This window comes from Anabrus simplex, chromosome 5 (assembly GCF_040414725.1).
Source record: "Anabrus simplex isolate iqAnaSimp1 chromosome 5, ASM4041472v1, whole genome shotgun sequence".
NCBI classification, from domain to species: domain Eukaryota; kingdom Metazoa; phylum Arthropoda; class Insecta; order Orthoptera; family Tettigoniidae; genus Anabrus; species Anabrus simplex.
This window is the reverse complement of record NC_090269.1, coordinates 7,280,015-7,303,748: the sequence shown is the minus strand read 5'-3', so window position 1 is coordinate 7,303,748 and position 23,734 is coordinate 7,280,015. Positions and strand designations below refer to the sequence as shown.

Sequence of the window (23,734 nt, the reverse complement as noted above, 5' to 3'; positions counted from 1 at the left end):
AAACGAGCAACACCCTTCTAGAGCAGACGTCATCACGAAGTTGCTCTAGGGAGCTGTGTTACTTGCTCCGCTCGGGACAGCTGTTTGTCATGTGACAAGAGAGCAGCAGACAGGCGGGTTGCATACCGTGCCCGTACGGTACTTGCCACTCGGAAATGTTACCACATGAACAACAGCTTTCATAATAATAATAATAATAATAATAATAATAATAATAATAATAATAATAATAATAATAATAATAATAATAATAATAATAAATATTAATTTCAACGATCCTTTAATTATTAAACTTAAACTTTTGAAAAAAAATCAATTTACAACAGTAGGTTATAAATACTCTTAAAACCTGTCCAGGACTTCATCCTAAAATCAATTCACCTGAACCCGATCTTGGGTAAATTAATAATAATAATAATTATTATTATTATTATTATTATTATTATTATTATTATTATTATTATTATTATTATTATTATTATTATTATTATTATTATTTGGAGCATGGATCACGTGAGACGAACAGAACACAGATTACAAAGTATAACAGGACAAGAAAATTATTCATTGACAAAGGAAATATACAGTAGCGTGCAATATTTCCTGAATAAATATATTTTACGATTAACTGAAGCTTTGGGACACGTATATTTACCGAAAGAAAATACAATTTATATGATTTGTACATGTACTTTACTTTACACTCTCATTAACATGAATTGAAAGTGCGGGGGCAAAAATATATAGACAATAAACAACAACAGAGTTTGTGGGATATGGTGGACGAGGAGGGGGTATATACATCTAAACTGAAGAAGAAGAACACCTACAAAAGGGTAAGGTTTTTATACGCTCTCCGAGCAAATTTCGACAGAAGTAAAGGTTCACAGTTTACCCATGTAAGTGCGATAATAATAGTATTTTGAGATTTAAATTCAATACTATACGATAAAACTTACATCAAAGGAACAATATTACACATTTATTACAATTAAAAAGAAGTACTGTGTGGTTATACAATTAAAATTATTTAGTATTTGACTATACAGTAAGAAACTAAGACATTAAAGAGACTGCCAGATAGACGAATGAGCACGGTAAGCAGGTGAATCATACCTTAGTGTCCATGACTTAGACAAAAAACTAAATAATATATACCCCTGCTACCCTTCCTCAACAGCACAAGCAAAGTCTCCACTACTTGCTGTGGTGCTATACAAATCTGTTAGCTGGGACGAACGATATTTTGTGCGTATTTCTGCTAATAATTGTGTTAATTAAATAAAATAAAGGAAAGAATTAGCTGATAAGACAACAGGTTGAAAACAAAGTACAACATGCTGTAGAGCTCTGTCAACACGATTGTGTGTTTTTCTCTTAGCCATGATGAACATTCTTATATGTTTTCACATAGTTCTTAGCCATGATGAACATTCTTATATGTTTTCACATAGTTTTAAGTCGATTTGATTTTCTATAATGTAAATGTTGAATCTTAGAGTACCATATATTTTAAGGACACTAGGTTCGGGGCCCTGACCTAACTTTAGGCTAAGATTTATTTTTGGCTGATGATGCTCACGACAGTTAAGCAAAACATGTCCCAACTTACAACACCAGTTGTAATGTTTATATCCTAAATATAAGGAAAGATAAGTATTGGAAAGGTGGTGTAAATTATTATTCTTATTTTAATGTTCATAATCTGATGTCCAATACGATCTACAATGAAAATTATTACTTGTAACTTCTGCAGTGCCTAGACAAAGCATATTTCACACCACTATGCATATTTTTTGTATAATTCAATGGATAAATGTTACGTTTTAAAATAACATCTAGCCATAGCGGTTATGTTTTTGAAACCACATATTTTGCAACAAAAATAAATAAAAACACAAAAACACCGAGGGTAAAAAGAGTTTATAAAATCACAGTGGGAAAATTATGCAAATATTTATTTCTCCCCACATTTCCATTTCAAAATTAAGGGCGGGAATATTATATGTGTGAGAGAGAGAGAGAGAGAGAGAGAGAGAGAGAGAGAGAGAACATTACACAAGTAAATGCAGTGTTTTATAAAGAAAGAATCATGTGTTTTAACATCCCTTCAGTTGCTGCAGATTTTAAAGAGGTGCCAGAGTGCTGGAACTTTGATCCTGAAAGTGGTTCTTTAACCCTAGAATACAAAATTTACTTCAACAGTACAGACACAAAGTCTTGTACTACTGCTCTTTGAACTCATTATTTTGCTAGATACATCACTATTATCACAAAAATATTGCATACAAAAGGTATTTCTTCAATCAGAAGTAATCGGTCTACTTATTTTCACCGTGTTTAGTCTAATTTTTCCCCTTTCAGACACTAACTGCACTATGACATCCTTCACCCTTTCAAAGTATCATGTATGTGGCAAATTGTCCTCTTCCAGCAGTTAGGTCATTCTTCTGCTCGACGAAGGACCACAAAAATATCTCACATGGCACCAACTTCGCTCATTGGGAACATTTTGCACAATGATTTGCTTGGCGTTCTTAGCAATATGCCAACAAACACTGACTGCAATATGATGTAGTCGTTCCCCTTTTCTTGGAAGGACGTATGTGGCAAATTTTTCTCTTCATGGCACTCGATCCAGCTTCCACTTCAAAAGGTGCACTTTTAAATCAAACTCCCTCAATATTTATCATACATCACAAATTTACGCTGCATAACATTTTATGTTTATTGAACATACCTTCCTGTATTCCTGTAGCTGTAGTGCATCAATATGCAGTGTTTTATAAAGAAAGAATCATGTGTTTTAACATCCCTTCAGTTGCTGCAGAACAGCTTGGCGCTTTAAGTGTGTACAAGTAATGCATTGTTGTCAAATCACCGTCGACAAAAGGGGTTTTGTGTTCGAGGATTAGTAATCTACTGACCTTTTAAAAACAACCGATTGCAATGGAATTCAAAGTCACTACCTTGACCAGAAGACAAACGCATTACCGACTACTACATGCAGCTGGACAAAGAAATTTCAACGATCCTTTAATTATTAAACTTAAACTTTAAAAAAAAAATCAATTTACAACAGTAGGTTATAAATACTCTTAAAACCTGTCCAGGACTTCATCCTAAAATCAATTCACCTGAACCCGATCTTGGGTAAAATAATGAGCATTACTGAATTTCTGATGACTGAAACAAATCTTCACTGGAACAATGTAGTTAAATGTTTCACTGCCAAAACTAGTATAATATGAAAACGATATTTTTAACACAGTTACGGGGGACCTAAAGGCAAAAGCAACAGACTGCTTCAGTTCTGTGAAGACAAGGAACTAGTCGCATACAATTCCAACTACCACCTTGCTGATCTCCCCTAGACAGTCCCCAAACCCAATAGTCAGAAATCAGACTCACTACATCATGACAAACAATTGTTTCCGAAATCATGTGTAAAACGTGAAAAAACATATTCAGAAGTTGACATTAACTAAGATTAATCCAGCTGCTGGAGAGAGAAGAGTACAACTGAAAATTTGGCCAGCAAAACATGAGAATGACAATTGACATGAGAAACCTGAAAGATCTCCAGATTCAAAACAGAGTTGCAGAAATTCTCAGTACCAGAATTGCAAATATGGATTTCATATCAAAGTAAGTAAAACATGGAATGAGCTTCAGAAATAAATTCAAGAAACAGAAGAAATCAAATAGGAATGTTAATTTTAGAGAAGAAAAAAAAATGGTTGAAAGAGATCTTCGGCTAATGGAACGTGGGAGAGTCAACAAGAACAATGAGATAGCTAAAGAACTATTATGAGGAAAGAGAAGCAAAAGAAGTGTGCATTAATCAACAATGTAAAGAAATTCAAGTTCTTGGAAACGAGTATAACAGTTTAATCTGTTCAACAGAGTGAAGAGAACGTTCACCAGCCAGAAACAAATGTGAAACTAGTTGACATTTTAAAGAATCTTGTCGCAGATAAGGACGAACGAGTATGGAAAAACTACTTTGCAGATCTCTTCATTATGATCCCTCAGAATCTGATGTCAAAGAGAAATTGAGTAGTACAGTGATTATCAAGGATGAGCTCTACAAAGCCTTAGGCTAAGCAAAATCTTGAAAAGCTGTTGGATTACATCAATGTTTTAATTTTTTTTACAATTTTGCTATACGTCGTGCTGACACAGATAGATCTTATGACAATGGAATAGGAAAAGAAGCGGCCATGGGCTTAATTAAGGTACAGCCCCAGCCCAGCATTTGCATGGTATGGTATGAAAATGAGAACCACAATAAACCATCTTCAGGGCTGCTGACAGTGGGGTTCGAACCCACCGTCTCCCAGATGCAAGCTCACAGTCGTGCGCCCTAACCTCACGGCCAACTCGCCCTGTCATCAAGTTAATGCTGAAATGGTTAAACAGATTGATATTAACAATAACGATTTCCTTCTGAAGCTGTTCAAGCATGTCCACAACTTCGTAAACATCCTCACAGACTGGATGAAATCCACATTATCAGCCTTCGAAAGAAATTTAATTCTAGAGTATATAGTCATTACAAGCTGGTAAATGCAATAAGTCACACTCGTTAAAAGTGTTTGTAAAAATTCTACAACCCTGATTACAGAGAGAATAGAGAAAACTCTGAGTTTTGAAATGATATTGGTATCTATCCGAATTTTAGATCAAAAATTTCTTGACCAACAACATACTTTCTTTGCTTACTTCACTGATTATGAAAGAGGAATGGAAGGCCCCACCCCCACACTGACCTGTCAGTGGTTATACAGGGTGAGCAACATAAAGCGAAACCAGTCCTGCAACCCGGCAGTCCGCAGTAAACACATTGTCACATAAGCTATTTCTAACAAGCAACACAAAATTAAAAGTACTCGCATGTATCACACCAGGAAATGTTGAAACTGCCTCCTTTTGTTGTTCAAGCATTTCTGGCACATGCTTAGGAAATTGTTCAATACAGTCTGTAGTTCCCTCTGAGAAATTGCAGCCATTTCTTGACGAATAATATACCCACTTAGGTGAAACCACGATTTGTCCGAAAAGAACACTAGATTAGGGTCAATTTCTTAGTCACATGTCACATTCGAAACCCATTCATAACGCAGGGTCACCCGGTTTAACTTCTTGCACTGCAGTAATTTTATATGTAACTTTAGTAACTTTATACCCATCCAAACAGAACCGTAGGAAATTTCCATTTCCTGAGCATGGCATCGAAGAGATTTTGTAGGAGACCTTTCCAGAGCATTACCAATGTTATCTACAGTTTCTTGTGAGAGTACTGTATGTGGTTTATTACGTTTCTTTTCATGAAGACTTCCCGTCTTACATAATTTATTTACTAATCTATGAATCGAAGTCCGAACCTCTTTACGTCCCTCGCACTTTCTGTACGAATGCAGAGGTGCCAACCTTTGAAATCGACCATCAGTAATTGCCCTCCGCCCCCGAGAAAAATTTCGAGTCAAGCCCATAGCATGCTCCTCCCTTCTCGATAATGACACCCCTTTTGCCCTTCCCTCTAGCAATCTATTCAAAAGTATATCTTATTACACAATAACATTTGCACACAACCTGTTAGTTCTGTGATGAAACATTCCTTGCAGCTTGTTCCTCACTCTTTTCAGTGTAGTTCTTCTTGAAGCATCCTTCCCACTGCGATGACATTTTCGTCTTCTGAACTATAAGCGATTCCAGTGCAGATGTGCTTCTTTCTCTCTTTCTTCTTTCTCAATCTTTCTGTCAACTGTCAGAAACACTTAGCACAGCAAATACAACATTATTGAAGGATTTACAGTGGAGAAGAACAGCCCCTGAGCTCCTTCATTCACAATGAATTTTACAGCGCTTATGGGTAGCAAAAGATAGTCACGATCGAATAAGTATCGTTGCCAACTCACAAGCATTGAAACGAGGACAATTTAGGAGAAATGTTCAATGCCTTCGAGCCTTTTTCCTTCTTTTCCTTTTTTCGTAGAAAATTATTTTCTCCTGATCATGTCAGCTTTTCCGTAATAATTTCCCATTTGACCGTAATTTCGTAATCGTGAGGTGAAATCCGTAATATTACGGACAATCTGTAACAGTTGGCACCTCTGCGAACGTATGAATTGTAAATGAATACTCTTAGGGAAACAGAATACCAATACCCGATTGAGCCACCTGAGCCATTTCACTGAATCCACACACTGTACCAATGTCACCAACGAGACATGTGCCACGTTTGCAAACGTTCAATAAAGACTGAGACCTGGCGCGGTACCTTGAGTACATCTGACACTGGATTTCGTCACCGGCCGACCATCGCACTCAGGAACTCCCACGCACAAGATGGAGCGGTTCCGCTTTATTCTGCTCATCCAGTAGTATTGTGTGTTCCATTCGGTGTTCTTTCTGTATACTGCTTGATTATGCAAAAGCTTTTTGACAATATAAGACGTGATAATCTCACACATCACCCGAAACAAATAGGCATAACAGTAAAGATGTAAACATCATCAGGAAGCTTTACTGAAACCAAACCAAACTGAGGACCATGTTACTGAAGAAATCATTATACATAATGGTGTGAGACTACGTTGCATCATCTCCCCAGTCCTTTTTAACTTACACTCTGAAACTATTTAGTTTAATTGCCCTAGATGAAGTTGATGAAGAAATCAAAATCAACAGAAAACAAATAAACACTATCTGCTATGCAAAGGACACCGTGACACTTGCCAACAATTTGGAAGACTTTCAATTCCCTCTGAAGAGAATCAATGAAGTAAGCAAGGAAATCAGCCTTAAAATAGTCATTCAGAAAACAAAATTTGTGGTTATCAGCAAGCAGAAAATTGTGAATGCTATCACATCAGAGGCAAAGGTCATTGGTATCACAAAGTACCTAGGATGCTGGTAAACACAGAAATGGCATCTGAATGTAGGAATAACAAGTAGTGTGTTTCTGAAATTAAAACTTCTTTGAATGCAACCATGACCTACGATTCAAAACTTGTAACACTCCCAATACCGCGTAAGGTATCAGAGGGTGGATACTAATGAACTGACTACAGGCATTTGAAATGCGGATGTATCACAGAATGTTCAAGGTCCTATGGGTAGACCAGGTACCCCATCAAGCCAAGATATCATGTCAAGTCTTAACCAATGTAAAATGCAAGAAAGCAACCTATTTTGTTCACACCTTCTGAAATGAGAAATACAGCCTGATATAAGGAACCAAAGAAATGAAATGGCGTACGGCTTTTAGTACCGGGAGTGCCAGAAGACATGTTCGGCTCGCCAGGTGCAGGTCTTTTCGTTTGACTCCCGTAGGCGACCTGCGCGTCGTGATGAAGATGAAATGATTAAGAAGACGACACATACACCCAGCCCCCATGCCAGCCAAATTAACCAATGATGGTTATAATTCCAGAACCTGCCGGAAATCGAACCCGGGACCCCTGTGATGAAAGGCCAGCACACTAACCATTCAACCATGGAGCCGGACTGCAACCAAAGAAGAGAAGATAGAAGGAAAACATATATATGGGCAGAGAGCATTATCTTCGATGCACAACCTTCCGACAGTGGTTTGACATCCATTGTACGGCAACTTTGATACAGAAAACACAAAATATTATCATTTACTCAATGATGATTCCCAAAATTCCATGAGGAGATGGAACCAGAAGAAGTAAAGAGCAGTAAAGAATTAAATTGCAATATAGCAATGTTGTAGTTACATCACAAGCTGAGAATGTCAATGATTGGTGAATGTTCATATGAGTACTAGGGGAATAGTTGGACTTTTTCTTTCCAGTGGACAGAAATCAATGGCATTTTCAATATAACTTACTTTGTAAAAAATTCATTATTTATGTTCTGTTTATGCATAGGTCCTATCATCATCATCAATGTCCCAATCCAGTCATCCGGGTGTGGTTAACGAGCTTCCACCGAGCTCGATAGCTGCAGTCGCTTAAGTGCGGCCAGTATCCAGTATTCGGGAGATAGTAGGTTCGAATCCCACTATCGGCAGCCCTGAAGATGGTTTTCCGTGGTTTCCCACTTTCACACTGGGCGAATGCTGGGGCTGTACCTTAATTAAGGCCACGGCCGCTTCCTTCCCACTCCTAGCCCTTTCCTGTCCCATCGTCGCCATAAGACCTATCTGTGTCAGTGCGACGTAAAGAAAAAAAAAAACAAGCTTCCTCCACTCCTTTCTGTCCTTCCACTTTTCCTGCTCCATTACTTCCACCACATCTAAACCAGCTTCTGTAATGTCCTTCCAAATCTGATCCATCCACCTCCTTCTCGGTCTTCCAACTTGTCTCTTTTCCTAACTTCTGTTTCTAATTCCCTTCTTGCTACCCGTTGCTTTCCCATTATTTTTACATATCCGAACCATCTCAATTTTGCTTTCTGTATGTTCTGTACTAACGGTTCTATATTTAGCTCTTCTCTGATTTTAATATTTTGAATTCTATCTCTTCTTGTCTTTTTAACCAATGTCCTTAAAAATTTCATTTCTACTGCTTGGATCTTACTATCTCGTCTCTTATTAGTTACCAGCGTTTCTAGTCCGTATGGTATGAAATACTGTTTATATAATGTTAATTTCGTTCTCTTGGGTACTTTGTCATCCCATAAAAGCTCTCTGACTTGATGATAAAATGTTGTACCTTTATTTAATCTGTTATTAATTTCAGGGTTGATTTCATTACTTCCAATAATAATGCTACCCAGATATGTAAACTGTTCTACATTCTCTAACCATTCTCCGTCTATGTCCACTTGGCTTCTCATTTTCTCTTTTCCACAGTGCATGACTACAGTTTTCTTTTTACTAATTACCATTCCAAACTTCTTCAGATTTTCATTTCAAACGTTCAGTCTCGTTTGTAGTACCTTTTCTCCCTTTACCGGTACTTCAAAAATATTGTGATACTCTACGGAATGCATTGGGGGCCGTGATTAGCTCAGTGGCATAGCTGTGGCTTCCCACCCGGACGGCTGTGGTTCAAATCCTGGTCAATCCTGGGTCGGGATTTTCATCTCAAGAACCAAGTGGCGTCAGGAAGGGCATCCAGTCTTAAACCCTTGGCCAGAACCAAAATGAGCCTGGGTGGACCCAGCGACCAAACAAATAACTGGGAAAAGCTGAAGTATAACATAACTCTACGCAATGCATTACAATTTCCACTATTATTTTTTAAGTATGATATGCTTTAGAAATATTCCGACTAATATAATAAGTGGGGCCAATGACCTAGATGTTAGCACCCTTTAAACAACAAGCATCATCATCATCATCATCATCATCAATATAATAAGTGGATAATCTGTGGATTGTAGTTGGTTTAAATGATCTGAAATTCAACAACCCAATCATGTTTACAAGAAAAATAACATTAGTGGTCATTATTTATTTGAAGACCTACTGTATATCTACTTGCTATTGCATTTACAAGATGGTTGTTCTTGGATAGCAAATATCTGTGTCTTCACTAGTGATGAAACTCCCTCGTTATTTAAAGGTTAGCTATTATCAATGGATGTCTAACGATGTTTTAAACACTATTTTGAAAAACTCGGTAAAAAGGGAAAGTCGCACAGTAACACAACACTGTGCACACTCAAGCATTACACTTGTTGAGTTATGTAAATATATTGTGTTTTACCGAATGAATAACAGGAATTTTACTTTTCTTAGTAGAAATTCTATAATTCCCATCCAAGAAATTATAAATCGTAGCTTGCATGCTTCAACTCTTGTATATTGTCATCAGTAAGAAATTAAAATAAAGGTCCACCTATTCAATACCAAGTTTATATCATATGATATCTATATGTTGATAAACTTAACCATAATAGGTAAATATGGTTGTTTGATCCTGTATTGCCTTGTCTGAATCTATTACAGAACTATTTAAAATAGAGTTACTTGAGACCGCCTTGTCAATACACCTTATAATGATAGAAAACTATTTATTTTACTATACATGTTTCAGGAAAATCATCCATTCCCTCATCAGTGATGTCAGTTCAAAGAATAAAACAATATAACACTCTCTTGTTTTTTACAATTTAAAGAAGTATTGTGTCCTAATTCACCATATCAATGAATATAGTTCATAATGTTTCATTAGTTTCTTTATTCAATGATATGGTGAATTAGGACACAATACTTCTTTAAATTGTAAAACAATGAAAGATAGTGTTCTATTGTTTTATTCTTTGTACTGACATCACTGATGAAATGAATGGATGATTTTCCTGAAACATGTATAGTAAAATAAATAGTTTTTTATCATTATAAGGTGTATTGACAAGGCGGACTAGAGTAAAAATATTTTAAATAGTTCTGTAATAGATTGATTAGTATATTGTAACACAAAATTTGTAATGTCTCCGTTTTCTTTGAATGTGTAAAAATAGAAAAATTAAACTTACCAATTGATATCAAGAGTAGTAAGCATCGAACCCAAGTATTTTTATAAAGACTTTTTCTTTAAATATTGTACTCAACATTTTGTGGAATCATGCCAGGAGAACTTCATAGTCACAACCCAACATACTCCCGTGCCATACTGAATGTGTTCACTCTCTCGCTTGATCATAAGCTGCCTGCATTTCCAACAAGAGAGTCCGGCCGCACAGGGCTAGCTTCAACTGACATCCTGCTGAGCAACGCTGTTTTTGACACACTGGAAAACTTTGAAGTTATTTATACCACTATTTTACACAAAGTTGAACATGATAGTAGTCAAATCAACGACAATCACAATGTCAATCCAATAGCTGCAAGCAGTTCCCCACATCTGTCTTTCCTGGATCCAAGGACACACTGGTTCTCCTGGAAAGGAAAAGGCAAGACATCCTCGCAAAAGCAGCCTCCTCATCCAACTCAGAAATCACCTACAAGAAATCACCCCCAAGCTATGCAAAACCCCAAATCAAACCACATCTAATAAGACAGAGGAACAACCTCTGGACATCAAGTACTGAAGTGTCTGTCACAAGGGAAATTATTTTTTTCCCTGACATATATAGCTGACTCCAGTACAAAACATTAGTGCCTGAATTCATTCTCGCTCAGTTTCACTCCAGCCATGGAAAGTTTAAGTGCTACTTTGAACGCTTAAAAATTAGCATTGCAGGCGATTACTTGTGTTTTTGTGGATCTTCACAGTGTACCATTTACTGTTCGACTGTGCCATTTTTGGAAGGACAATATTCAAACTTGGGTGTCACCTAAACAATTGTAATGTGGAACCTTCAAAGCCATTATACCATCTGTTTAGGAAATTCTGCTGCTACAAACAGTTCTTTAGGTTCATTCATCACATCTTCAATATTTTAGTTTCTTAATTTTTGGCTCAAGGACCAATAATTAAAAAACTGATCAAAACTATAACCCTAATATACTCATATAAAATAGGATTCAAACTATCATGATATATAATAAATAAATAAATAGCAGTAAAATAAAATCTTGTGGGTGATGTAAAACCAACAATACTGTGAACAGAGTATGTATTTTTCTCGTACACAAAACCTTCAAAACACGGGCCGGTCCACTTTATGCATACCACTTCAATTCTACAAATCACTAAAGAATAACTCAGAATTTCACACATAATACAAGTAACTGACTGCTGTGTCATTTGAATGATGGACCACAGTTCTCATACTTTTCCCCTTAATCATCATGTTATGTCCCTGAATCCCTCTCTATCCAATGAACAGCACTTTACTAAGTGCTTCAAGAGTAGAACCTATGTACACCCATAAACTGAAATATGCTCCTATAAAAAAGTACATGGTAATTTTCCACAAAATATTTATGTTTAGATTACTCTGCTAGTAGTTAGAATTGAAATACGCCTTCCAACTTACATGAAATTTATTAAGACTGACTGAGCAATAGAATTAAGAGACATTACTTTACTGCTCAGAAAAAGCATGAAGTTACTGAAAAAAGCCCAAAAGCAGCCAAGTACAAGTAGCACACTGCAATTTTCTTGACAGTCCGGAAGTTACCATTCAGGCCATACCAGTTATGAATCCGATGGGTCTTAGTTAAACATCTAAATTAACTGTATTCAATATTGATCAATTTATCATTAAATATGATGTGTAATAATAAAGTCAATCACTTACCAGTACTCATATTGGAGTCCTGACTATGAACTGGCTGGCCCGAATTGACGGTTGTTTGAGGTGCCATCTGAATTTGAGAACCAGCTGACATCTACAACAAAAATACCAGAGCATCTATTAAAACTATAACCTTAAATTAAACGAGCTAGAACCCATTACAGATATTATGCGTAAGAGGAGACTGGGATTTTTTGGACATATCATGAAGATCCTCCCCTGCGAACCATGTGACCTTGCCGCGGTGGGGAGGCTTGCGCGTCCCAATGAAGCAGATAGCCGAGCCGCAGGTGCAACCATATCGGATGGGTATCTGTTGAGAGACCAGACTAAGGAATGGTTCATCGAAAGGGGGGTAGCAGCCTTTCGGAAGTTGCAAGGGCGGCAGTCTAGATGATTGACTGATATGGTCTTGTAATAATACTCTACAAGGCTTAGCTGTGTTGATACTGCTACATGGCTGAAAGCAACGGGAAACTACAGCCGTAACTAACTCCCGAAGACATGCAGCTCTCTCTGTATGAATGATGTACTGATGATGGCTTCCTCCGGGGTAGAATATTCCGGAGGTAAACTAGTCCCCCATTCGGATCTCCGGGTGGGGACTACACGAGAGGGGGTGATCATCAGGAAGATGGATACTGACATTCTGCGAGTCAGAGCGTGGAATGTTAGAAGTTTGAATCGTTGTGCTAGATTAGAGAATCCGAAAAGGGAGATGGATAGACTTAAAGTTAGGTGTAGTTGGTGTGAAGTACGTTGGCAGGAAGATCAGGATTTTTGGTCAGGCAACGACCAAATTATAAACACAAAATCAAACAGAGGAAATGCAGGAGTTGGTTTAATAATGAAAAAGAAAATAGGGCAGCGGGTAAGCTACTATGACCAGCATAGTGAAAGAATTAATGTCGTCAAGATAGACACCAAACCAATGCCCACCACAATAGTGCAGCTCTGTATGCCTACTAGCTCAGTGGATGATGAGGAAATTGAAAGAACATATGAAGAGATAGAAGAAGATTTAATACAATATGTAAAAGGTGATGAGAATCTAATTGTGATGGGAGACTGGAATGCAGTGGTAGGCCAAGGAAGAGAAGGTAATACTGTAGGAGAATTTGGATTGGGACAAAGGAACGAAAGAGGAAATCGGCTGGTTGAATTCTGCACTGTTCATAATTTAGTCCTTGCCAATACTTGGTTCAAACACCACAAACGACGGCTGTATACGTGCACGAGACCTGGAGACACTTTAAGGTATCAAATAGACTTCATTATGATTAGGCAGAGATTCAGAAACCAGGTGGTGGATTGCAAAACTTTCCCAAGAGCAGACGTGGACTCTGACCACAACTTGTTGGTCATGAAATGCCATCTGAAGCTGAAGAAATTGAAGAAAGGAAAGAATGCAAAAAGATGTGATCTAGACAAGTTGAAAGAAAATAGCGTGAGGGATTGTTTCAAGGAACATGTTGCAAAAGGATTAAATGAAAAGGCTGAAAGAAACACAATAGAGGAAGAGTGAATAGTCATTAAAAATTGAAGTTAGCAGGGCTGCGGAAGAAATGTTAGGAAGGAAGAAAATATCAACTAAGAATCAGTGGATAACTCAGGAGATACTAGACCTGATTGATGAACGACGAAAATACAAGAATGCTAGAAATGAAGAGGGCAGAAAAGAATACAGGCGATTTAAAGAATCAAGTGGATATAAAGTGCAAGGTAGCTAAGGAAGAATGGCTGAAGGAGAAGTGCAAGAATGTTGAAGGTTGTATGGTCCTAGGAAAGGTAGATGCTGCATACAGGAAAATCAAGGAAACATTTGGAGAAAGGGAATCTAGGTGTATGAATATTAAGAGCTCAGATGGAAAGCCACTTCTAGAGAAAGGAGACAAAGCAGAAAGATGGCAGGAACATATCCAACAGTTGTATCAAGGTAAAGATGTAGATAATTTGGTTGTGGAACAAGAAGAGGCTGTTAACGCTGATGAAATGGGAGACCCAATTTTTAGGTCAGCATTTGACAGAGCTGTGAGCGATCGAAATAGGAACAAGGCACCTGGAATTGATGACATTCCCTCTGAATTACAGAATGCCTTAGGAGAAACCAGCATGGCAAGGTTATTCCATTTAGTGTGTAAGATATATGAGACAGGAGAAGTCCCATCCGACTTTCAGCAAAATGTTGTTATACCTATTCCCAAGAAAGCCGGTGCTGAAAGGTGTGAAAACTATCGCATTATTAGTTTAGTATCTCATGCCTGCATAATTTTAACAGGTATTATTTACAGAAGAATGGAAAAACTACTGTGACAGTTTACTGACTGATCTAACCTGTGAACAAGCAACAAAGCTACAACGTGTACAGAACTCTTGCATTCGATATGCCTTCCAGCTCCGACATGATGCTCATATAACACCATACTAAAAAAAGTTGTGATGGCTACGTTTAAATGACCGTAGAAAAACGCACCAAATGACCCTTGTCTATCAGTTGCTTTCTTCAAACAGCCCCACCTACCTATCGTCCAAATTTAGGCTTCTTTCTTCGTTCCACGAAATTAACACTCGTTCCCGATCACTACTTGAAATAGCACCGCATCGAACGAATACCTACAGCCATTCATTTCTGGTCTCTGCTACGAGGTTATGGAATACGATCCCGGATGATAATAAAAAGTCTTGCTCATCTAGGACATTTAAAACAGCCTACCGTACATTCCTCCAGAGTACATACAGCTGACTCGAATGAATGTAAGAGTGAATGACGTGTGAATAAAACCAAAAATGACGTACTAGATTTAAGTTCTTAGGGTATCCCACTTATGTTCTTACTACTCTCATTTAAGGCTATAGACTGTTCATAGAAAAAGACTACATAGTAACATCGATTTTAGTACACTCAGATCGTAACATACTAGTTAATTGAGTAAGTTTTTCTTTAAGCTAGTTGTAGATATATTCTTTACGTTATAAGTTGATATATTTTTTTTGTTATTATCCACACACTATAATTTTTCATCAGTAGTAACCTTAATTAATTGTATTATTGTAATTCCTTATCTGACATATCTCAATAACAATTTCCACATCATTCTCGATATTAGGCAACATTAGGGCAACATGTCAAAGAGCACAAGCATAAGATGTTGAGGCACCTGATGTTGTATGGCAACTGCCATACAACATCATCTATCTAACACATGCATGCCACACGTAATATTTACATCATCACACTGACCACTTTAACCTATTTTCAACCTGGCTGCATAATACATCTATCAACCGAAGATAATGGCAGGACTCCAAAGTTTTAACGCAACTTCATTTATTCTTGTACAAATCCAATTGAACTACGCAAGATAGTATTATAATTCCTAGGACACCGTAATTTCACATCATTATACGACGCTGTGTCCAATATTTTAATTTAAATAGACATCATGTTAACACCCATTAACGGTGGATATCAGCAGGACTTCAAGTTTTAATGCAATTTCATTCATCCTTAACTCAACATTTTTGAACTACGCAAGGCAACTTCGAGGACACTGTGAATTCATATCATCACAAGACGTTGTATTTAATTAGACATTAATTAGACTATATTGTGTTTTTAATTTGTACTTGACAAAATGGGATTTTAATTCTATGTTTGTACTATCCAAAATTTTTAAGTGTCACATTGTCATACTCATTGTTTTGAATTTTAATGGGGGCCCCCGTATTTTAGTCAGGTCTTATTGTATACTGAATTTTAATCCACTAGCTGAGGAAGAGAATGCATAATATTCTCGAAACATGTACTAGATGTTAAGGTGAAAGGTAAATAAATGAATAGTATTGACTAGGCGGACTATCTTTCAACATATTTACAATATGGACCAATACGCTAATCCCAACCTTAACTTAAATGAAATCACAGATAAAACAAACATTCCCATTCTAAAAGATATATATTTAAAAAGAATCAACAGGCACAAACCCACACACAACCCAGAAGGCACACCCCACCCCACCCCCTCCAGAGGCTGCTTCCCCCTCCCCACCACCTCTCAATCTGAACACAACAGCCACACGACATACACGCAACAGTGTGCAGCACACTCCCGACTATACTTGAAGACATATCCAGCCCACACGTAAGTAACAAACACTCTATAGCACACAAACCATTTAGCAGGCACACTCTATCAGTTTTTCTAATTCCTACTTCCTTTTTCTTTCTCAGATTTTTGAATTTACCTGAGCATAAATGCAAGTATGAAGAGGGCAGTTATATCAACCTACTTTCTTTAGTTTCAAAATTTCATCCATAGCATGATATGCCTCAAGAAGGATCCTGAAAGCTAGCATGTATCAGCAACAACATACACTAAGAATGAACATAGTATCTGTTAAACAAGCTACAAAACCTCAGTCTACTACGTTCCCGGCAAAATTGCGGCCCAACAACGCACCTTGATTGTATCTATACAACAGTGGACAGAATGCTGGAATACTGCATAGATATTTGAACTTGACACCAAAACCTCAGTGATCCTTTATTCTATAAGAACTATATTTTCAACCTCAGCTATACAATTTTTGGAATATGTGACATTCAAGGAACTCCAGCATGCCAAAGCCCTTCATAGTACCACGTGTATATATGTATCTTGTTTGACGTAATGTTGGCAACAGTATAGATTTTTGAATGTAACTCCAAGTCAAAGTCCTATAATTGTACCATATGTATTAACAGTAGTATTATATTAGAATAAGGCATTCGCGTTAAATTAGTTTTTAATAATGTTTTATGTACAATCGCTATTAAGCAGGTTCACCGACAGCTGATGATGACTGTGCCGTATGTTTTAGGCAATTCTCCTGCCCCCTTTGGGCTTTGTTGGCTGCCTGGTTGCGCCTTTAAGATTGACGTTTGTTTTTTCCATTTATTATTATTATTACTATTAATAGCTATGTTCGGCCTTTTATGGGTTAATAGTAAACTTCTTTCGACGTATTTCTAAAGGTTGATTTTCTCCCTTCATCCTGCCGCTGTGCGGCTATGGCAACGTGCCTTCCCCGCTTTTCCAGCCAATTGGGCTGGCCTTCCTCCCCTCCCTCCCGTCCGCCGCTCGCTTGTCGAGCTACGGACAGAGGTGAGGGACTTGACTTGCCTGATAGCGAGCAGCGGCAGATGTACTCGGTGCCTTGAGTTACGGCGGCTGGTCCGTTTGGGTTTCGAACCCTGTCTTGTCCATGGTGTGGAGGTAAGCTCTTCTACTAGATAAAACTGATGTACTAGCGCGGGGTAGAACGAAGGGAGGATCTCACTATTGGGATTCCGAAATATTCAGTCCTACGATATGAGTGTAACCCAGTGCCTTTTAATGTTATTGTATACGGGCAGGCACCTTCAAAATTGTTATTGTATACGGGCAGGCACCTTCAAAATTAGCTGTCACCTCCATCGTCATTGGTTAAGGATAATAGATTCTCTGCTATTGTATGTACTGAGTGCTTTTGAACGGAGGGCAGTTGAATGGTTGAATTTTGTTTTTAATGTTCTGGCTCAATGCCCAGTATGAATGTACTTAGTTCACAGCCTGAGGCTCTCTCCAGATTTAAACTATATTGTACGTGTTAACACGCTAAAGGAAAACCCACTAAGGGCATTTGTATTGAAAATAAATGTGGTTATTTGCAAAAAGGAATGTTAGCTTGAAACAGGCCCAGGCCCGTGCGCTTTTTCCTTCATTCCTTCCCCTGTGAGGATGTTTGTAAACCTACACAGCGGTACAGAGTGGTAGCAGAGCGTGGTTGAATGGGCCTGGTTTCAATTCGAGTATTATTCCGTTTATCTTTGAGTGCACTCTTGGAATTCTTTCGACCTGTGGGTCTAACAGTGTTAGAGCATTATGGCGGCTCGAGATGTCTCTTATCCGGGGGCCTTGTGAAAGGAAGAGTTATTGTATGAACTGCTCATTAGGAATTTGGAGTCAAAAGGAACTGTGAAAAGCGATGAGAATTTATTAAGGTCGAACCTTGATAAACCTATTACTGTGCCTGTTTATACTGATAGCGAGGTCGGTGGGGCGACGTCCTTGATCCGGGCAAACTTAACTGAGATCATCTCAGTCATGGATTTTTTGGAAACTGATATTGCTTCGGTTCATCAGTTAAAGAGGGTTCAAGGTCGTCTGAGCCACTATTTACATAGGATCGAATATTTGCTCTCCTTAGAACTTAAAGATGACCTTAAGGGTCAGGTTGAGGCATTGCAATCTGAAACGTCCACCTAATTAGAGAAGGTTGATTCATGGTTGATGAGGTTGTCAGCTAAATCTCAGAATACTTGCCTTTCCGTTACTGCGGCTGAAGGTGAGTCGAATAAGGCAGTTGACGGAGTTGAGTTAAATGGGCAGTCGGGCTTTGTCTACGCCTCCATTAAGAGATCGTGATGACCTTTCAGGCAAGGATCAGCAGTCTACTTCGGTGCTCTATAACGCAGAGTTTTCTAGTCTTCCTCACCCCTTGAGTCTGGTGTTAAAAAAGGCTTCTTGTTATTCGGTCAGTTCGGCGAGTGAGGTTGTGGTGTTCCTTCGATTTTTGGTCGAATTCCAGGACCATGCCTTGGTCTTCGGAATGTCGAACGTACAGGTCCTCCAAATTATTTACCCCTATGCCACCGGTGTGTTAGCTGATAAAATCGTTCATGCCATAGCGGCCCAAACTTCCTTGCACGAGTTCCATGCGAACTTGTTGACCTATTTTATTCCTGCACGTGCGCTCAATTCCTTAATTCAGAAACATTATTTTAGAGTGCAGCGTTTAGAGGAGAGCTTGTCTGATTTTATTTCGGATATTAAATTTTATGCTCGGGTGTTCGCACTTGGTTACTCTGAAGAGCAAATGGTGTCTACGATCGTGGAGGGCATCTCCCCTAATTATCGGTCTTATGTGTGTTTTGCTACTCGCCCTCGTACATTTAGCGAACTCAAGGTTGGGATGGTATCTGCCGAGGGAGTTCGGCACGCCGACTCTCTCCGCGAGTCGAATGTACCTTTGTCAGACCAACGTACTCAGCCACCCTCGTCTGGGAAACCTGCTCTTGTTAGGAAGTGTTACGCCTATGGGGCAATAGATCATTTGCGTAATCGATGTCCTTCTCGTACTTCCACCAATTCTTCGCCTAGTGCCGGTGGTAGAGAGAGGAATCACACGGGGTTATCGGGAGTCGTCTGCTTTCGATGTGGATTAGCGGGACACATGGCGAGGCGGTGTCCTAATCGTTCCGCAGAGCTCTGACTAGGTCGGGAGTCGGTTTCCATTCCAGCCGACCCTTCTTCCCTTGTTGAGAGACGTGATTCCCATTTTCCTTTTCAGTCTGGGGTTGATTGCCCACCGGACTGCTTGAAACAGGCCCAGGCCCGTGCGCTTTTTCCTTCACTCCCTCCCCTGTGGGGATGTTTGTAAACCTACGCAGGGGTACAGAGTGGTAGCAGAGCATGGTTTCGATCCACGGACCTCTGGATTATGGGCCCAGCACGCTTCCACTGCGTGTTAACACGTACAATATAGTTTAAATCTCAAGAGAGCCTCAGGCTGTGAACTAAGTACATTCATACTGGGCATTGAGCCAGAACATTAAAAACAAAATTCAACCATTCAACTGCCCTCCATTCAAAAGCACTCAGTACATACAATAGCAGAGAATCTATTATCCTTAACCAATGACGATGGAGGTGGCAGCTAATTTTGAAGGTGCCTGCCCGTATACAATAACATTAAAAGGCACTGGGTACACTCATATCGTAGGACTGAATATTTCGGAATCCCAATAGTGAGATCCTCCCTTCGTTCTACCCCGCGCTAGTACATCAGTTTTATCTAGTAGAAGAGCTTACCTCCACACCATGGACAAGACAGGGTTCGAAACCCAAACGGACCAGCCGCCGTAACTCAAGGCACCGAGTACATCTGCCGCTGCTCGCTATCAGGCAAGTCAAGTCCCTCACCTCTGTCCGTAGCTCGACAAGCGAGCGGTGGACGGGAGGGAAGGGAGGAAGGCCAGCCCAATTGGCTGGAAAAGCGGGGAAGGCACGTTGCCATAGCCGTGCGGCGGCAGGATGAAAGGAGAAAATCAACCTTTAGAAATACGTCGAAAGAAGTTAAATATTAACCCATAAAAGGCCGAACATAGCTACTAATAGTAATAATAATAATAAATGGAAAAAACAAACGTCAATCTTAAAGGCGCAACCAGGCAGCCAACAAAGCCCAAAGGGGGCAGGAGAATTGCCTAAAACATATTTACGGGTCGAAACCAGTACTGTTTTAATGTAGATAATTTTAAACATTTTGTAAATAAAGTATTGATTAGGTGGAAAACTCATCCTTCATACTTGTGAAGTTAACATGAAACACAAAAAAGTTTAACACTTTCTCTCTCCCCCTCCCATGCTATCAGTTCTGCTACCTCACCAGAAAAAGAGATGTTAAAAATTATTTTTCTTCATTCTGTACTTGCTTTTGCATAGCACAACATCCAGATGCTCCAAAATATCTAGAGGTTCACTGTTATCCTTAAAGTGTACATGCAAACCAGCAACAGTAAATACGAACCTTTCGCGCTATTTCAAACTGCCCACTATGACTGAACATCTGAAATGTCAGTCTTTTGAATCTAACAACATACACGCAATATAATTTTCGGCTAAATTCTTCAACTGTTGATAAACTTAACCATAATAGGTATTTTAGTTGGTCCTGTATTGACTTGTTTAAATCTTTACTGATGAAGGGAATGCATATTGTTCCTGAAACATGTATGAATGGGTGAATGAATAATTTTCAATCATTAAAAGTCTACTGACAAGGTGGACCCAACATACACTATTGTAAACAGTTTCTTTAATAGATTTAAATCCTTGCAGTGTTCTGTAGGTGGGACAGGTGAAGATCTTAAAGGCAAATTCCCCACTCCTAATTTAAATTCCGTGATCAGCAAGACATACAACCAACCCCTGATGGATGACAGAAAGGTTCAGAAAAGATTGTTAGCTTATTAAGCAGCTCGCGCAATGTACAGTGATAATTTGGAATTGCTTCAAAGCAGTTCATACAACCAGAGGACAGTATGCCATGACGCATATAAGCGGTTAAAGCAGCTACGCAGTTAAGGAGGTACAAAACTGCACCGTTATGCCTGGAGACAATGTAGCACCAGAACACCATTTATATCTTCAGATGAAAATCAAGGAAATAAAGAAAACTAAGGCAAAAAACATGAAGCAGGTAATAAAGTGGATTACACTAAAGGTTCCAAATTAAAAGAGCAAGTTCTCATAGTGTTTCGAGGGAGTTAGAAAATGACCAGCTACGGTGGGAAAATAAGGCAAAGGTTATTCATGCTGTGGGGTGCATTTTCTTAGAGAAAAGCTTGGTAAGTTGTAGGAAAATAAAGAATGCTGATGGTGGAATTCAGATGAGCAGGAAGCTGGAGCACCAAGAAAAAAAAGGGATGAAACTCGTCTAGATGAAGATCATGAAAAGTACAGGAATAAGAGAATAGCATGGAAACGCCCAAGCTTATAATGAAATGTACTAGAAGCTGAACACAAAGGAAGGATGAAAGAAGCTCTATGGGATGGCTAAGCACAGGAATAGAACAGCAAGAGACAATTAACCTAGGTGAAACAAATCAAGGGGGCAAATGGAGCGGTTTTAATAAGAGAGCTAGATATTCAAAATAGTTGGAAGAGTTATTCTGAAGAATTAATGACTGACGAAAATGTCTGACTCCTTGGCTGAAAGGTCAGCGCTGAGGCCTTCGGTTCAGAGGGTCCCAGGTTCAATTCCCGGCGAGGTTGGGGATGTTAATCATATCTGATTAATTCTGCTGGCTCGGTGACTGGATGTCTGTGTTTGTCCCAACACTCTTCATATTCAGGCAACACCCCACACTACCAACCACCACAGGAACATGGAATGGTGTATACATTCCTGCATATAGGATTGGCATCAGGAAGGGCATCCAGCCATAAAAGAGGGCCAAATCCACATGTGCGACACAGTTCACACCCAGGACCGCACAGCTGTGAAGAAAATGAAAGGAGGTAAAAAGAAGATAAGACACCCAATGAAGGGGTGACAGGAGATATTGAGAAAAAAGTGATGAGACCCTTGAGAAAAATGAAGAATGGAAAAGCAGTTGGCCCTGATGGATCCCAGATGAGGCATGGAAGGCACTAGGTAAGGAAATAGTTGAAATGTAGTGGGAACTGATGAGAAAAATTTACCAGCAAGAAGAAATGCCAAATTAATAATGGAGGAGCAGTACAATTGTACAAGTTTTTAAAGGCAAAGGTGATGCCCAAAAATGTGGAAATTAAGGTTTCAGGAAAAGCAAAGAGACCCTCACCTGGTGTTTATAGATTTGGAAAAGGCCTATGAGATTGGAAGGAGACCACAGGGGTACCCTGTGATAGAAAGGTGTAAGCCAGGCTTAAAGGAGAAGTGTACAAGACAGTGGTGAAGCCAGCAATGATGCATGGCAGCAAAAGCTTGCCTATGAATAAAGGATAAATCAACAGAATGAGTGCTTCAGAAATGAAGTTGAGGTGGATGTGTGGAGTAAGCAGATTAGACCATATAAAAAACGAACACATCAGAGGGAAATAGTAGGAAAAATTCAAGAGGCAAGATTGCAATGATTTGGCCATGCCATGAGAAGAGAGGACGATTATGTAGGAAACATGGTAATGAAGACAGAGTTGAGGGTAAACGAAAGAGAAGCCCCAGAAGAAGGCATGTGGAACAAATATCTGAAGACCTGAAAGAAAAGAACCTATATGAGCAGTGGGCAATGAAAACTGGAAGAAGAAGAAGTAGAAGAATGAAGCAGAAGGAGAAGAAGAAGAAAATAAGAAAAAAAAGCAGCAAAAGAAGATTTTACATTAAGAATTCTGACCAATTCATGCAACTTCAGAATAGATTCCCAATTCTGTCCTGAATTTACGACAGAATGAGAGACTCTCTCAAACTCGACCATCACCTCTGATAAGATTAAATCCTGCTTTTGGCCATCTTGGAGAGAATTTTCCATAATAATTCAGCAAGGCTGGCTGCTTCCTTCCCAAGCCCAGCAACAAACACTATAGGCATAAAATTCACGCAGGTTTCAGACCGACTTCACAAATGCTAAACCGTTAACAACAATGGCTCAATTCCTTTACATTAAGCAACAAGAACACCAGCAGCCTGATGTAAATATATCTTTGTTACAAACTGCTGCCAGCAAAAGTTCCAGCACAGCAGAATAAGTGAAGTGTGTTCCCAATGACTACAGAATTACTTGTAAATTTCATTTAAAATTCTGCATTTAACTGCTTTCATCCTAGGTAGCAACAGCTAAAAAGACGGGATCATAATCCCATGTCTTGAAAGTGATTCTTCTTTAGCTTCCGATATGACACCTAATATATAGCCTAGAGACACTTCCTTCCTAATCCTGTCTAATTAATGTCAAATTTGTACACCAGTAGGCCTACAAGACAATTGAAGTACTAGGAGTTGTCAATCA

General features: G+C 38.9%; 1 protein-coding gene across 10 annotated transcripts in view; it reads right to left on the bottom strand.

Annotated features, from left to right (window-relative positions):
* Tlk (Tousled-like kinase) overlaps positions 1-23,734 on the bottom strand; it is an 883,856-nt gene that overhangs the window by 328,608 nt on the left and 531,514 nt on the right. For all 10 annotated transcript variants that reach the window (XM_067146736.2, XM_067146743.2, XM_067146741.2 and 7 more), the window contains one exon: positions 12,169-12,259. In XM_067146736.2, the coding sequence (XP_067002837.1) occupies positions 12,169-12,259 (91 nt within the window). The remainder of the gene's footprint in view (positions 1-12,168; positions 12,260-23,734) is intronic.